General features: G+C 38.4%; 1 protein-coding gene across 1 annotated transcript in view; it reads right to left on the reverse strand.

Moving 5' to 3' along the window:
* LRPPRC (leucine rich pentatricopeptide repeat containing) overlaps positions 1-18563 on the reverse strand; it is a 162748-nt gene that overhangs the window by 104408 nt on the left and 39777 nt on the right. Inside the window, exons 12-16 of the mRNA XM_045011106.1 lie at positions 14375-14493; positions 13623-13716; positions 6499-6568; positions 2916-2943; positions 196-253 (exon numbers count right to left, since the gene is read on the reverse strand). Of these exons, the coding sequence (XP_044867041.1) occupies positions 196-253; positions 2916-2943; positions 6499-6568; positions 13623-13716; positions 14375-14493 (369 nt within the window). The remainder of the gene's footprint in view (positions 1-195; positions 254-2915; positions 2944-6498; positions 6569-13622; positions 13717-14374; positions 14494-18563) is intronic.

Genomic DNA, 18563 nt, shown 5'->3' on the forward strand with positions numbered 1-18563 from the left:
AAAGTAATGAAAGATCACATTGGATCTCAATAAAATATGCTGTGATTATCAGGATAAAGATTTTACCCAACATGTTTTTGAATTTCACTTTCAAAAAGAAGCAATCAGTGTTTACTGTTGTAATCCCTCAAGCCCATCATTACACAGAAGAACGGATTTGTGGATAAGTTACAATCATAGAAATTGAAACTCTACCAGTTGGTCCTGGAGGCGTCTGGCAATAACGTCCATCCTTGTACAACAGTTCAGTTATCTGGTAAGACAGAGTAATCGCACATTGCAGTCAACAGAAGCAAGCAAGGACAAATAGTATCTGAAATTGAATTCTCCAAATAATAAAGGACCTCTCCACTAAGGTATTATTCTATACCACATCACAGTAATTCACTAGGAAAAAATAAAATACAAGGAAGTTTTTTTTTTTGGGTAAATAATACGTTTTTCTTTAAAAAAATATATTGTAAACTGAAATGTTTTCTGAGGTATGGCAATTAGACTCTATTCTATTCTGTTTACGTATCATTCTACAAAGTAAGTGATCATAAATAAGACATTGCTTACAGCAATCATTAACCAATGTCACTTCTGGAGTTGTTAAAATTATGTTCCAATTTGCTGAAAAACGGCCCATAGAGCTTTTATTTTCTTATAGTTTGAAACAAGTGAAGCTGTGCAGAAAAAGTTATATGTCCCACAATGTTAATTTGAAAATTTCTACAATTTAGATGTTCCACATCAGTTGCAACCTTGCTTGAAAATGAGTATATTCACTTTTAATGACACCTTGTACATGCATAGAAAGCACCAACATTTAGTTCTTTAGTCTTAAATATAAGTGTATAAAAGCTAACCAATTGGACATTCGTCCAATTGGTCTTATAAAACTGAAGGAGTAGCTAATATTTTATTTTAGAAAAGGTGTTCTCCCTACATTCCTTCTCTCCCCAAACTGATATGATAAATGCTCACCCTAAATACAAAAAACCTTTAAAACATCTTTGTTTTTTCTTAATACAAAGACACAGCCATTACATAAAGTCCTATTTCATTCTCTCTCAAGTATGTCATTGTTCTACATTTGGGCTTTTTCTACCATGATGCTAGTATCAAAGCTAAACCAAACGGGTAAGAAAGGTATTTACGTTGTTACCTAAATACTGAGGGAACAAAGCTCTATTTTAAGTAATGGAAGGGGGGGGAGGGAACCACACATCTTCACTTACTAATAGAGAGGAACAAACAAAGCCAGACACCTGTCCTGCTCTGGGATGCCTACATCACATTCAGTTCCACCAAGAAAACACAATGTGGACAGTTAAACTACAGCTTCCCTCGTCCCCCTTTCTTACTCGTACTTGGAAATATATCAGAGATGTCACAAAAACATACAGCCCACTGCTCCAGAAATCAAATCCCAGAATGGCATGAGAGGAATGGATGAGAGGAAATAACAAAAAAAAAGAGTGACTGTTACAATGTTCACTTTTTTTAAAAAGGAAGAAGTCTTGTAAATTGAGATTCTTTGGAGGTGCAACCTTTGTTCATTATAATGATATTTGTCAATTTCAATACTTGACTTCTGAATTGCAAGACAGCTTTTTTCTAAAATTGGATGCCTTAAGAAAAAAAAATGTATCTACTTGTAAATCTAGCAAACAACTTCAGCTCAGCTACTGTCACAAAAGAAACTTCATCCTCTCTTTCTCAGTTGTGGGAAAGAGCTGCAGCAGCTCAGGTTACAGCCTCATGCTTGTGACATCACTCTTTGATATCTCCAAAGATCTTGCCAGGCTCCTCCAGCAATGGGAGGGAATTTCCTGTGTGACATTCTTGATAGTTCAAATGTTAAAAAGCAAGCAAAACAAAAAAAAACAAAACCCAAAACACACCAAAAACTTGCATCTAAAAAGAGTTTAAGACTTTCCCTCCACATTAGAAAGAGGCAATGAAGCACAAGAACAGTCTACTTGTGCTTCACCGTTCTTGTTTATATTAGCTGACTTAAACCCAAATAAATTACATTCTAAGTTTTCTACTTTGTCCTCAGTTTTCCTCATAGGCAAATTGAAGCACAAGATCATCATGAAAACATGCTATGATCCATGCAATACTTCAGCGTGGAACAGTGAAACAAATACAGGATAGTAGCTTTAAAAACAAAACTAAGTAAACTCCTGAAAGCAAGGTGTTGAACTCAACGTAGTGAAAGCTTCTTACTCACAGCTCTATTAATGCATCTCAGTCCTGATCTAACAGCAACTTCACTATCCAGTACTCTGCAGATATTACCAAATGTGTTACATTGTGGGGTGGAATGTAACCTGGACCACACTTGGGAGGACAAGATGATCACAGTGATTTCTGTTTGTGACTTGAGCTGTGTGACTGCCTTCATCTGGAATTTCCTTGCTTTTGTTCATTTACATCAGATCCTCCATATTACTACAACATAGTAGTGACACGGTGCAATTTTTTTCACCTTAAGCTTTGTTTTTAAGTCCTAGCAAACATTTGAAGGGAACAGAGTCATAGGAATTGGCTCCTGAATCTACATAAAATCGTGTATTAGGTTTAGTGACTGTATAAGCAATAAAAAAGTTGTTGTACTTGTTATTCTGAGACTTCATTTAGTTTTATACATGATACTACTATGAAGTGGCACTAACACATCAGTTTTTTCTTCAATATGCCTACCATACAAACCTAATACTACTACTATGCATGACCAGATTAAGTGTCGTAATTTCTTAATGACAAATGTCATGATCAGAAGTTACTGTCAGGGCTGCCTGTTACCAGCAGCTGAACTCAAATTCACAGTAGTGCATTTTACACATGTAGTGGTTAGAGATTTTGTTTCTGAATGCATTCTAAATAGTTCTATTTATAATTTCAGTTTTACCATCTTCACTTACCTTGCTCCAAAGATCTATATCGTTAGACCTGAAGAGGGCAGCAGAGGATAAAAAATTAACAGCAGTAAGATAATTTTTGAGTTTATTATTTTTTAAAAAGCAAAGAGTATTACCGCTAACAAGCACCCAGTGTCTGTGCACAGTAAATATTCATCTTACTCTGGGTTATTTATCAGACTTTTTTTAAAATTTACATAACAGATATACATTTCACATAAATATTTCTGTTTCTGACATGCATATTCATTTGTTTGCCATGTTGTTTAAAACTGACTCACTATACATACAGTTACCATTAAGACTAGAGTGAGATTTACAAATTTATTATTCTATCAGGTGATAACTGTATAGATATTCTGTACTTCAATCTATTCAGTATTTCATTCACATCAATTTCAGGCAAATACAGAATAGGTCACATTTCATGCAGTTGCATGTGGAATTAACTACAGCAAAGTCCAGAGAGTCAAACACTAAAACTAGATTTTAAAACGGGGTGAATAATTTTTGTGAACAACATTTGCAATTATACATGCAGAAAAGGAAGTAATCAAATCTCATGCTCCAGTTGTAAATCTGATTATACGCAGGTTGCGAAAAAGAGTTTTCTCCCTTGCCACAAATAGCATGGTATAATTGCACTGAGGGGGTGGGAGGTCATTTTTTCCTTTGCAGCATCAGATATTGGACACAGGCCAAAAATGGGAGCAGACTGCCAGACTGCAAATCAGTTATTCAAACTGGTATAGCAAACCCTAAGTTCCTACGTTTTATACAACATAAAAACACTACATAGAAAGTAGAGCTCAAAACACCCATCACCAACACCGCATCAAAACTATCAGACATCACAACAGCAGTAATTTTGATAAGCCCAAAGAGCAAAGATGTAACCTGTATTTTGCACTCTTTTACCTCTCCCCCACATAAAAAGATATCAAGCTCTCAGCCTAAATAGGAACATGGAAACTATTATAAAGCATTCAGAAAAATTCATGGTGGTTTGTTTGTTTTTTTAAGCACATTCAACTTGTATTTCACTTAGACTGACAATGGCACAAAAAGGTTAAATTAAAAATGAGTCACACACAAGTTTATAGAGAAAACAGAATGCTGTCTCTGAGCTTTAGTGAACTTTCCAGACTAATAACTGATCTACCATGTCACTTCATAGTGATGTCAACCGACTGATATTCTCAGATCACTTGACTCTTCCCAAAAAAGAGCAACAAAAAACTACACATACACACCTACCTCTACCCTGATATAACGCTGTCCTCGGGAGCGAAAAAATCTTACCGCGTTATAGGTGAAACTGTGTTATATCAAACTTGCTTTGATCTGCCGGAATGCGCAGTCCCCCCTACCCCCCCCAGGGGTGCTGCTTTACCATGTTATATCCGAATTTGTGTTATATCAGGTCACGTTATATCAGGGTAGAGGTTTATGTATATATATGATTAGCCTGGACATGTGTGTGTGTGTGTGTGTGTGTGTGTGTGTGTGTGTGTGTGTGTGTGTGTGTGTGTGTGTGTGTGTACACATACATACATACACCCCCCCCCCCAAAATAATGTCCAGGCTAATCATTTGGGGGTTCTTTTACATAAAATCTATTATGTATCGGGGGTGGGGGAGAGTTGTATGAAGATTCTAGCCCTAAAATCTACTTATGTAAAGATTCAAATTGGACATTTACTTCCAAAGTCTTCTGTGGGGTGCAGGACTTGAAATCGGCACACTGATGCCAGGTTGCTGATCTGGAACTTCTTCAGAGTTTGCTAGATTCTCAAATTTCATAAAAAAAATTCTAGCCATGACAGTTGCGAACAAAACCTCGAATACATGAATTGAGTGTAAATGGCATAGCGATGTCTGTCCCAATTTGGAGACACCCTGAAACAATACTCTCCATTGTGAACTGCCCCACACATCTCAATGGGTAGTGAACTGAGTTCTCCAAAGATAATTTAAATGTCAACACCGATAACTGTTTCATGGCTGACGGTATTATGAAGATCTGAACAATCTGCTTAAGGCTCATTTTGGCGCTAAGAGCGGATGGTGCCTAGAACATACCATCCCCAACCGCCAATCTGACCCTGGGACCCAAAAGCCCAGAAGGGAAGAACAGAAGGGGCATCTGAAGAAGAGATTTTGTGATGAGACTGATGGTCACTGCCTTCAAAGCAGCAGGTTCTCAGGTAGGGGTAAGTGGCCACTAGAGGTGAATTCTTTACTTCACAAAAGCCAGACCTTACACTTGGAAAGGTTCACCCACAATTTTGAGATTAGGTGCCTTTCACAAAAGCAACAGATCCCCTGAACTTGAGATACCAGTCTCAAAAGACAGACACAACCCCCCCCCCCACACACACACACACACACAAAAAACCACGAACATATAACACAGCTCCTATTTTGAGACATCAAGCCTCCTTTTACAAAGCATTTGCCCCATGCTCCATCTCAAATGGTACATAACCAGAAACCCAGCTATGGTTCCATCTACGACTGGATGAATTTGTCCTTGACCGAGCCTGAAGAACCAAACCTCCTCTTTGAGTCAAATAAAGTTTAAAAAGGGGGAAATTTGTGTGTGTGATGTCTGAAGATTTTGAAACAATTTCTTATTTCCAACACAGAGTACAAAGACAGAACAAAATAAAGCAACAACACATTTCTTGAAACAACAGTTGCTTGAAAAAAAAAAAGAGAAGAAACACCAAAAGTTGGCATTTTATTTCTACAGCACACCATATAAATACTTAGCACTCATATACTGCTTTTAGTTCGTAGAATTAAGAGTACTTTACAATGTAGCGAATATAATTATCCTCATACTACAGACAGGGAGAACAAGGCACACAGAGGATAAGTGACTTGTGCATTCACACAGTAAATCAAAGGAAGAACTGGGAAAAGAACCCCGGTCTCCTTTCTCCCGTTCCAGTGCTCAATCCACTGAATCATGTTGCCTCCCAGCTAAATGACTGTGGCTAGCAGCCTAACAGTTCTGTCTTCAATAATCACAGACACAAATATAGCACACAGGATGACACCTAACATTTTTAGCTCACTTTCTGAATAGTTTGAAAAGAAATAAGAAATTTTCTTTCATTACATTAAGCCATAATTTCATCAAGTTTAAAACTCAATTTCCTCCCACCAAAGTAAGTAAATGATACAGAGGGCTGTAAACCTTCCTTTGCTCCTACACACCTATTTCTATTTCAATACCAGCAGAAATGCAAAAAAGTGACTAGAAATAAAATAGTCGTGGTCATGGTCTCAGGTCAATTTTACACTCTTCCAGCATCATACAGCTAGTGTTATTGCTACTAGGCTGGGGACTGGGGTAGGTGAGGGGGTGTTACAGCAATCTAGTCACTTTAATGGAGGAAGGTGCAGAGAGGGGGCAGGAGTGCTCTGGACTTTTTGACCTGTCCATGGAAACCAACTTCTTTTAAATTTAAGTTTTCAGATTTAATCACCACAGGGAAAAATTACATAAGGGTGGGGTGCAGGAGGGGATATCCGACCAGTTACAGAGGGGAGGGAAGTTTACTTTATGAAATCTTACCTTTTAAAGCCAAAAATGAGACAGCCTTTAAAATGAAACAAATCCACAGAGGGCATACTTGGTGAAGACACTGTAAAAATAATAAATATTTAGAAGAATCTCTCTTTTAAAAAAAAGTTATCTGCTCAACTAGAACAGGACCTAATGGAAGTGACGCTTTTTCCTTATCTAGTAAGTATTAATCATCTTTGTAAATCACCATTAGAAACACAGGAATTGCCACACACTTAATCCAAAAGCAAGGTCCATCTAAGCCCAGTATCCTGTCCCTGGCAAGTACTAGTTAGTAAGAATCCTGCTGTAGACAGATGTTGGATAATCTGTCCTCCACATTAGGTCCCATCCTGGTGTTTAATAGTGAGACTGGTCAAAGGCCTTATCCACACTACACAGTTGTATCAACAAAAGTCAGGTTTCGTTGACAAAACAGTGGAGGTGTACACACCACAATACTTCTGCCAACAAAACTCTCCTGCTTTGCTGACAAAATAAAACCACATCGACGAGAGGCATAGAGCTTTTTGCAAAGTCATATTGACAAAGTGTCAGTGTAGACACCGCGCTTGGTTATATCGCTGTAAATGGCCTCCAGGAGGTATCCCACAATGTCATCCTGACCACTCTGGTCAGCAGTTGGAACTCCGCTGCCCTGCACTCAGGTACACAGGCATCTGCCCTTCCCTCTTCAAAGGTCTGGGAATTTTTGAAATTCCACTTCCTGTTAGCTCAGCATGGAGAGCTCACATCACATCTTCCCAGCTAACCATGACGGCTCCATGCAGCAAACGCTCTCCCACTTAGAGCACACCAGAGCTGTTGGATCTGAAGACTATATGGGGAAAGGAGGCTGAGCAGTCCCATCTCTGCTCCAGCCGTAGGAATTTTGATACCCAAAGGCAGATTTCTCATGACTTGTTGGATAAGGGCTATGAATGGGACATGAAGCAGTAGTGTGCAAAGAAAAAGGAACTGAGGCAGGTGTAGCAAAAGACAAGGGAGGCAAACCATCACTCTTGTGCTGCGCCGAAGACTTGCCACTTCTTTAAGATGGACGCCATCCTTGGCAGCAACCCCACCTCCACCACCAAAAGCCCCAGGGATACTTCAGCGACGTTAGAGGCGGTGAACAGTGGACCTAATCCTGAGGACAAAGTTGTGGATGAGGAAGTTGAGTTGGAGGATGACATGGCAAACACAGCAGGGTCATCCAGTGACATGGTGAGCCAGGAATTCTTTTCCACTCCAGAGGAGTCTAGCCAGTCCCAGCATTCTGTCTGTGATGCACACGATGCAGGAGAGAAGAACCCTGATAAGTGATCTTTTTTAGTTGATGCTGCTGGGTTATATGAGGTAGAGCGGTCCTTTGCTCTGTATACTGTACAAGAGGGTGAAGGGACAGAAATGTACCAAACTAGCTATGTTTGAGTGTGCTCCACATTCCCCTCTGCAGCTAAGCAGTGCAGTGGAACAGTGTGTTAATGCACACAGAGATTTCACGGGAATCTTCCAGAGAGATTTCAAGGAAACGTTCCTGGAGGTACTCGCCAATCCTCTGCCAAAGGTTCCATGGCAGAACTGCTTTGTTCCTTCCCCCATTGTAGGAAACTTTCCTGCTCCACTTGGCAATCACTTATGCAGGGACCAAAACAGCACACAGGTGAGCAATACAGGCACTGGGTCTGAACCCACAAGCAAGCAGGAGATGCACCCTTGCATATCCCTCAGGAGTCAGATATCGGCTTCAATGACCCCCCGCCTGTAGAAAATAGTGGCAGAATCTACGATACTGTCTCTAGTCACCTGTACTGATCCCCTTAAAAAAAAACAAAAAAAAACCCCAAAGACACACTTAATACCCTTTGCCCCATCTTGAATGCCCAACACCCACCCAGGCTGAACTCACCATGTTGAGGACATTTGCTGAGAGGTGTGCTTGCAAAGGGAGTGAGAAAGTGATTTGTGTGTTAAAAGAGGTGCATGTTACTAGAATGATTCAATGCTGTGCATGAACTAACAATCATGCTGCTCTGTATTGTTGCTTGTGCTTTGGCAGATGTGTCCTTCATAGGAACCCTCTACACACCAGCAAAGCGCCTCCACCAGATGACCAAGGTGGAGCAAGGAGGACATGTTCTGAGAAATTCTCCAATCCTCAAAGGCTGGGGAAGAAAAAAAAAAAAGGGGGGGGGGGGGAGCAGAGGGAGATCCTGAAGGAAAAATTTAAAATAGAACGGCAGGACCAAAAGGAGAGTGAGGAGCACACTGTAAAGGTCCAGGAATTGATTATAAAAGTGATGGAGGAGCAAACAAAGATGTTGAAGTCCCTACTCATGCTCCAGGCAGAACACATGCATGCTCTCCCCCACCACCAATACAGAACTGCTTTTCTTGCCCTCCCAAAACTCCTCCCACATATTCCTTGCAACTCTTCAGAACATCTCATTACTCGGTTCACTCCACCCCTTCTGACAGCTTCCAAAATGATAGCTGAACTTACACGCAGCTATGAGAGACTACACTGCTCTGCACTCTTATCTCCCTTCCTATCAAGCCTTTTGTGTGTATTGTTAATTGGTTTAATAAAAACAAAATCTCTGAAAGATAAGCCGTCTTTATTTGTCCCCTACACATGATGGCTGCTGCTGATGGTAATACATAGTGGCAGTTTGATCATTTGTTGACTACAAATCCCAGTCAAGAATCATCACAATTTTCATGCAAGGTGGCAAGTTAACAAAGCATGGCAGAGTGCTGTATAGAAAAACATATTACTGGTGCTCATTATCAAAATATTGCGTCAAAGCCTCCCTGATTCAAATCGCCCCTTGTTGTGCCCCTCTAACAGCCCTGGTATCTGGTTGCTCAAATTCAGCAGCCAGGCGATCCACCTCTTTGATCCACCCTGGGAAAACTTTTCAGCCTTAGCCTTACAAAGCAGGCTGCTATGACTACAGAATGTTTTCCTCATTTAGGTCTAACCTGCCATAAAGGCAGCACCAGCATGCTTTTAATTTGCCAAAGGTACATTCCACAGTCATTCTGCACTTGCTCAGCCTATTGTTGAAGTGTTCCTTACTGCTGTCCAGATTTCCCGTGTAAGGCTTCATGAGCTTTAGGGGTACACTGGATCTCCAAGGATCACTATGGGCATTTCAACATCCCCCCCACTGGAATCTTCTGGTCTGGAAACAAAGTCTCTGCTTAGAGCTTTCTGTACAAGCCAGTGTTCCTGAAGATGCATTGTCATCATGCACCTTCCCAAATCACACTGCATTCCACAAGCACCTGCAATATCTTAGAAGTACCCCTTTCTACTGATGTACTGTCGCAAGATGTCCGGGGCCAAAATTGGACTATGAATGCCATCTATCAGCCCTCCGCAGTTAGGAAATCCCACTGCCACAAAGCCATCCACTATTTCACGCACATTGCCAAAACTCTCAGTCCTTCGTAGCAGGATGTGATTAATGGCCCTGCTCACTTGCATTACCACAGCCCACAATGGTCAATTTCCTGACTCCGAATTGATTCGCGACCGACCAGTAGCAGTCTGGAGTTGTCAGCTTCCACAACGCTATCGCCACGTGCTTCTCCACTGAGAGCGCAGCTCTCATTTTGATGTCATTGCGCCGATAGTGCTGGGGGCAAGCTCCGCACGCAGTTCCAGGAACGTGGCTTTCTGCAGCTGAAAGTTCTACAGCCACTGCTCATCATCCCAGGACTAGATAATGAGGCAATCCCATCATTCAGTGCTTGTTTCCCGAGCCCAAAAGTAACAGGCTAAAACGTTCACCTGCTCAGTAAATGCCAAAAGAAATCTGGTGTTGTTTCTTTCCATGGCACACAGCAGGTCAGGCAACTCTGATTCCTGTTCAGATTGGAAGCTCATGATATACTGCATGACCATCCACGAGGTGTGTATAACAGTGACCACAGCAGTAGAGAGCAGCGCAGGATACTTCGTTTCAGACAGAGATGGTGGATGCACAGTAAACAGAGGCTGTTGAAAAATGCCATGAAACGCAGTTGAAAGCTCATGGAATGCTGGGATGGAAAGAACTGCATCATGGGACATTGAGCCCACCCCCATGATGTACTGCAATCCACTCTGCCTTCCCACAACTCCTAGCTGTAGAAGGCAGTGTGTAGCACAGTGGGATAGCTACCCACAGTGCACTGCTCTCACTGTCAATGCTAGAGTACCAAGTGTGAACGCGCTCTGCCGACAGAAGGAGCGTAGTGTGAACATGCACAAACTATGTAATTATACTGTTTTTTGATTATCAGCATAACTTGTGTTGACAAAATTCTGTAGTGTAGACAAGGCCTAAGCCCTGGAAAGCATAATATGTTTAAGACCTCATCCAAATTTTTTCTTCTTATGGCCGTTATTTGAAACAACTCTGGATATTCTTGTTACCCATAAACATCCAATCCCTTTTGAATCTTGATACGTTTTCAGACTCATTGGTATCCTGGCGCAATGAGTTCTGTGGTCTCATTACATCTTATGTGAAAAAGGTATTTCTGTTTGAATTTGCCATCTTTTCAAAGGGGTCTATTATTCCAAAAGTGACAGTGAGATTTTAACTCAGTTAAATCTCATTAATGCTAACAATTTACATGCTATTCCTGAACACAAGACAATATAGGGGAGACACGCCCAAGCATTATAGAAGTTAGCACTCTTGTGAAAAAATGCAACAAGATTAAAAAATTTAGGATTGTGGCATTCATCACAAAAGAGAACACAAGCTTCAGGGGAAACAGCTTGAAAGTCAGTACATTTTAAACAAGTTAAAAATTGTTTCAGGTCCTAAAGTATGCTTGCCAAATTCTGGTGGTTTTACAATCACATTTTCTTATTTTTTAATTGTTTTCCTCTTTCCACTGTTCCTGAGTAAATTACCCACAAAGGAAACTAAATACATATACAGGAAAACAGTGAAACTGATTATCCCTCAAGTGCCATCCAATGAACTAAGTAAATCAACAGAATGTGACATAGATAAATACTTTTGCTTTAATAACATTCAGCTGTAGTAATCTTAAGTGTTACTTTTATCAATATGGGGGGAAAAATTCAAGGAAAATTGTGAAATTAAGTATCCCTTAAAGCTCATTTAAAATTCTAATTTATTCCCCATAACCCCTTGTTTTCTGAGTCCTTAGCTGAGCACTCCTGCATTTAAATCTTTCCAGAATGCTGGTTCCCACTCCAGCATAACACCCCTGCAATCACTGAACCACAATGATGCATTTAGACTTCATATGAAGCAAGTTCAGTTTTCCAATACATGCTCTCTTATATGCTGGGTTTTTTTTATAACCTATTCAAATGGTGTACGATTGACATTATAATGAAATTAACCCCATGCAAAGCTGAATACATCACTGCTGTTCAATGAGAGCTAGGGTGTCACTATCAGAAGGGCTATATGATATAGGTAGGTAGAAGATGTGAGAACAGGAATGCTGACCTGAGCAGAAATTATTACACATACACAATCCAAAATCTGAAATGTTTGTTTTAAGAGAACCTTTACAGTTGATTTTACAAAATCCCCAAGCAAAAAACATTTTTCCAGTGGCATATTAAACTTTCTGCTCAAAAAAAGACTAGCATAAAACACCTCAGTATGCTCAGCGGCTGCTGACAATTGGCAACCTGGTTTCCTTAGCAACAAACAAGTCTGAGAAAATCAAAAGAAGCTGACAATGAAGTGGAATGGAATGGCATGATAAAGGGGAAAATAGCTCTCATCTATGCTGACTTATGCGCCCAGATTCCTCAACTGATGCTTCACAGTTTTCATCTTGTCAGTAACAGAAATCTATACATTATAGGGGATAAGAAGCAGAATCAATAGACCTTGATAGCAGCCAACATAAATGCTTCACCTCCACTGACTGCACTGGTGAGACAATCTTAAAGTTTTTTCCCTATAAAATTGCATTAACCAATTTATACTTTTTACAGTCTGTGCCTTATTATCTTTTGGGTGCTGACGAGATTAACTACCATTAATGAACACTGGGCCAGCATTAATTTTACAAAAGTAATTTCCTTTTAAATTAGTGTTTGTAAGGTAAACATTTGCATGCTTTCTTCAATTACAAACCTTAATATATGGAATACTACTACAAAAGATGGTTGCTCATGTAATGAATTTGTCTCTGGCTAAATAATCTACTATTTAAGACTACCTCAAGAGTGACAATACAAAACCACTCTTACTGGATATACCAAAAGTTGATCACTCTAGCCAAAGTAAAAAAATAAAGGACACTTAGTTTTGCTTCTTCAAGTAACGGAAACCTTACAAAATGTTTCATTTCCAGCAGAGCTACCATTGCTCCAGCCAGGCACTACTACTCTGTTATCTGAAAGAACAGCTAAGTATTGTATTTTCATGGTGTTATTGACTGAGTTAACAGGAACAAAAGATGGCAGAATTCAGAGTGAATTTTATAGAATCAATAATTGTTTGAGATAAGTACATATCTTACTTACAAGAAGTACCATAAATAATCAGGTTAGCAATGTAACAACTATATAAACTTGAACAAAACACTTTAATTTTACAAGGATACTGGTCAAAAACGTAACTAATACCAAATTAGGACCTGTTGAGTACTGCAAAGTCTTCTGACAGAAATCCGGTCCTTAAAAAACTTTACTTGCACTACTGTAAACCTAAGGCCTGCTTATCCCATTAGTTATATGCTTGCAGCTCCTATTGACAAAGGGACTGATGGAGGACATAAAATTAACCTAAATACCAGTTTGCCATTTTTGTACCACGTTTATAATTTTTTAATAAATGTAATATGAAGGAATAAAAACATGTATGCAAAGCCCATGAGGCATGTTCATATTAAAAAAGCAGTTTGTAACACATGTAAAAAACCCATTGCCAAAAACTGGCAGCTTCAGAAGATATCCTTGAGATCCTTTCCACAAATGCCACAATACCCCCTTATGGTACAAACTTCATAATAACCCCAACCACTATCTAAATTACCCTTAAAATGCATGTCTGAATATTTACACACATCAACCTAAGTACTCCATATCTGCATCTGTTAAAAAGACATCTACTAAATACATTGAAGATACTTACATAATGATAAAACATTTTCCAATGATCCATATATTGCTTCATGTCTTAATTCTGCTACAGAGAGTTCTTCAGTTTCAAATGGACAGCCATTTTCCTATGGATAAAAGGCATTACACTACACAGACACACACGGAACCTGATACTCAACAATATTTTTAAACACTCCCTCTTCATGTCTCTGCTTAACAACATCCCCTTTCTACAAATATTTTGGAGCCCCAAATTGTAGACACCATTCTTCTTGTCAAGAGGACAGAATGACATGCTTTCGCAAGCCCATTGGTGCTACAAATTATCTGGCCAAAGGAGCCATTCTTGACCACTAACGGTACAATCCCTCTACAAAGACTGAGCATGTACCACCACCAGTAGGAAAGAAAATTCTTGGGAAAAAGAATTGGAACCCGAAATTTTTAACATAATTGGAAAATAATAAAATAAAGCTACTGAAATCAGCTACATGGTATTACTTAAAATCTTTTATTTCCAGAAATGGAAAAATGCATTACTGAAAAACATCACATGGTATAGCAATTTTAAAATCCTCTTTGGTGAATGGGGAGAGGAAAAGGTGGGCAAACAATGAAAAATAACTTTTAAAAAATTGTCCATAGAACAATTAATGGGCTTCTCTGTGTGGCAACTGCATGCCCCAGAACACCACTGGAGTCAATGAGAGTCCTACACAAAGAGCAGCTGCAGAATTGGGCCATAACATAGCAATATATAAAAAATTGTTCATTTAAACTCACCTGTAGCAGAGCACGAAAAGTCTGAATGTCATCAAAATTTGTCAAAACATAGTTTGTGTATGTTTCCACATCAGGTTCCACGCCCAGCTCATGCATTGCTTTAAGGACCCCAATAGTACCTAAAGAAGCAATATTAGAAAGAGTACAGAATGCTGAACAATTTCAGATAACTAAAAGCTCAATTCTTTTTATAAAAGGAAAGATATAAACATTAATCTCCATGCTAATTCAGTACATTTTTTCCCCTTTCTAGTTCCTGCTGCACAGAAGCTGGGCATTTTTTTTTTACTTCAATAATCAAGTTCTTAATTCTGAAATCAAAAATAGATAAACCATTCTTATGCCTATCTTATTCCACAGTAAACTGACAAAGACTGAAAACTCTTAGTTCACCCTGCATCTGTAGTGTTAGTAAAGCATAGTTTTGGTTTAGTGAAGATGAGCTACTTCATTGGGATTATAATTAAAGAACTAGCACCTATAACTAGATGAGACTCCAGCCCAGAATTGTGGCTCAATTTACTATTTTTACTTCGTTATAAATATTTTAAGACTGTACATTGAAGATGTCCATATATCTGATGTGCTGAATATGGAAACTAATTTGAACCGCATAAATAAATGCATATAGCCAGCTTCAAGACATTTGTGATCGTGTGTTAAGAAATACACTTAACTCTGGTCCTCGCGCCCAACTCTACTGCCAAGGTCCAGACTTTCAAAACAGGTATCTAACCTTGCATAAGGCTGAATAAATATTTACATGTTCAAACTGGGTGCTTAGGCATCCTGGTGAGTTGGCCTAGTTTGTACATGGATAATGGGCCCAATTTTGCAAGGTGCGAAGTTCCCACAACACCCACTGAAATCACTCTGCACTTCCATGACGCTCTCAGCACCTCACAAGATCAAGTCCTAAATTTTCAGCATAGACATCTATTTGAAAATATATGAACAATACCAACACAAGCTAAATATAGTAAAAATTAAATTTTAAGAAACATTAAACATTTTCTTAAAATTGACCACACAGCTATTACACCAATGTATCAGCTGTTCTTTTATTTTTTTTCTAAAGAGAAAGAAATACTGCTGGTATTATACAAACATTAATAATAATAAAAACTGATATTATTCCATTGAATTTTGAATCTTTACCACACTCAGCATTTATTCTAACGAGGGCATTTCAGTGCTTTAATGGCTTTTCTTTCAAATTTGCAAGAACTTCCCGAATTTCATTATATCAGGTCTAGTTAGCTAACTCTGCATTCATGTCACAAGCTATACAGGTACTGGAATTTTTGCTGGCAAAAAATGATTTGTCAGATGCTGCAGGACACCAGATCCAAGTAGCATATGTTTTTCTCAACTTGCCTCTCATATTTGTTACTTTAAAAATGTAAAGTTTCCCAAAGACCCTGTCTTTGCCCCGGAGTGCCACCTATGGAAAAGTGACACTTCCATGAATATTTTATGCAGTGCACTATGGTGCAAATAATCAAATGTGAATTCCCTTTGAGCACTTAAAAATACATGCAGGCAAGTCACACTAAATTAAAGTCGCATCATCTGCTCAAGTCTGCCTTAAACAAAACTCTGTCTGATTTTGGCTGAGAATCTGCAAAATTATGAACAAAGAATTAATTACAGTAAATCTTGCTTGATACCTTTCAGATCTTGACACCAACTTTCTATTTTATGTTTGCAAGATGTAGAAAATGCTAATATAGAGCCCAGCTAATGTTACTTTTCAGAAAGACTGTTCCATTGTAAGAGTTCAAGTCAATATTACAATTAATAGCTGTTTTCAACAGGGAGCTACCTACCACAGTGAATTATGTACTCTAGCTGCAGGAGACTTGGGTTCAAATTCTTATTTAGGTCAGAGTGGAAAATGAGTTTATTGGGCTCTCTCAAATCCCTAGTAGACATCTGCCACAAAACCACCACTCAGTTTGGCACAATTCTTGAGCAGAGACAAGGAAGCGTAAGTATTAGAATAGGGTGCTGCAGATGAAGATTAAGGTTAACTGGCAGAAAGGAGTGAGAAAGCTTCCACAGTATCTGTTGCTCTATGTCTGGTCGCTATTATTGGTATTAACACTCACTGTCATGAAGTTCTCCCACTTCCCCCTCTCTGCCCCAGTTTTTAAAACCCCAAAATATGTCTCATCTTTCCTATTTCGGAAAAAGAAGGTTATTCATTTTCATTTGGTTTTCTTTAAAAGCTTTCACTGTCAAGTCAATATTTGCAAAGCAAAAACCAGAAAACCGCTAATTTATCATCACAATAGAAGTCCACAGTTTTACGTTTTTAAGTTTTGTTCCATGACACACAGCTTTATTAATTAGTATACTAATGTTTTCTCAATATGAAGTTACAAGATACTGTCACTCATGTAACACTTTAAAATGTGTAAATCAACATCAAATACATTAAGACCAGTATTTCTGCATCTTATGGTTGCCTTTAGAATTTCTTTGGACATCACAAGGATATCAGTGCTGTTCAGCCTTTTATATCTCTCAAACCTAACCAATGGGCATAAAAACAGCCAGAAGTCAAGACACACAGAATGCAACCATGTGTGTTTAGTAAGAGTGAAACTGGCTAATACAAAAAAGTCATTCTATTGCATTGTCCCAAAAGTAGTATTTTACAATGAATATGTTCTTCATAAAGAAGCTTGTGTACCAGTATTTTACATATCGTGTAAGCAACATTTGTTAAGAAAGAATGCTCTTATTTTTCTGAGTTTCTTAAATGGATAACTGTTGTTAAGAGACAAAAAAACATTTAGAAGGATGCTGTCATGTCAAATTTTGCCCAAAATTTAGGCTTTAAGAACCTAGTAAAAAAAGAAAAAGCCAAGAAAATTTTTTTTTTAAAAATCTCTTTACTACGCAAGATTCCTCTCAGTATTTTTGAGATTCCTGAGAATGTGAAAATGAATTACTAGAAACTTACTATAAATGAAAATGAGCTAGTTGGTTTTAATTTCCTAAATTGAGAAAAATGCAAAAGTCAGACAGCCTATAAAGTGTACAGCAAACTAGTTTAAAGCTCTTTCGTTTTTAGTAATCCTTTTTAGTCCCCAATCTTCAAAAAAAATTACACTCACTTAACTTTAAACAGGTAAGTAGCTCCAGTGAAGTCTACAAGACTACTCACATGCTCATAGTTAAGCACTTGCATAAGTATTTGAAGAATGAGGTGTCTTGAAGCATAATAAAAAGTGACCTTTTTTTAAAAAAAATTCAATTGAGATTTTAAATATAATTTCACTATTTAAAATAGGCTGATGTTCTAATTTAAAATTAATGCATTTAAAATACAACAAATTTGAATGTATATGTTTTATTTAAGACAGAATGCACATTTACAATGCAATCAAACTCAGTGAAATATAGCAAGTTATTGATATTTCTGTTAATTATGTTGACGTGCCCAAAAACATGCTAGACCATTCCACTCCCCTGCCTCAGGACTGGTCCATAAATAGACCTTTGAGACACAATTTACATATATAATGTTCGTAATATATTGTGTACAAACAATGCATAGAAGTCAATCAGACTTAATCCTGGCAAGTCTTATTCTTCAGCAGAAGTCTGGTGGGTTTTAACTGTCCCAACTGAAACAGGATGAATGTTTTAAACAAAAATTCCAGCACACTTTAAAATATATCCTAATCATTATTTCTAATTACTGGGGAGTGTTGGGGGGAAATCACAATAAATAAGCAAATAAAAATCATGTTTTATTAAGAATTCATGTTAAACAGGAAACTATTCAACATATGGACAATCTGCTGTAGAAGATTAACTGAACCAGTTTTTTTCCCATTAAAAAAAGCTCTCTCTATTAAGTTTAGGGGACTTGCTGCTTTAGACTAATCTGAAAGTGTGCCCCTTCCCCCCCAAAACTGGTAATTTTTCAAGCTCTACTTTGGAGAATCAAACCCTCTTGGAAATGGCAGCACACACTGAAGATATAACCCTGTGCCCTATGGAGATTCTGCAATAGTGAAAGTTATGTCTAAAACAAGTTTTAAACGCCCCCCCCCTTTTTTTTTTAAACATACTCCCTAGACAAAATTGTTTGTTGGTCTCACATAGCTGTGCAGAGGAGCAAGACGCCTCCAACCATTTCTATGCCTGATCTTACAGGGCCTTTGGGCTCCTG

The sequence above is a fragment of the Mauremys mutica genome, chromosome 3 (assembly GCF_020497125.1).
Source record: "Mauremys mutica isolate MM-2020 ecotype Southern chromosome 3, ASM2049712v1, whole genome shotgun sequence".
NCBI classification, from domain to species: domain Eukaryota; kingdom Metazoa; phylum Chordata; order Testudines; family Geoemydidae; genus Mauremys; species Mauremys mutica.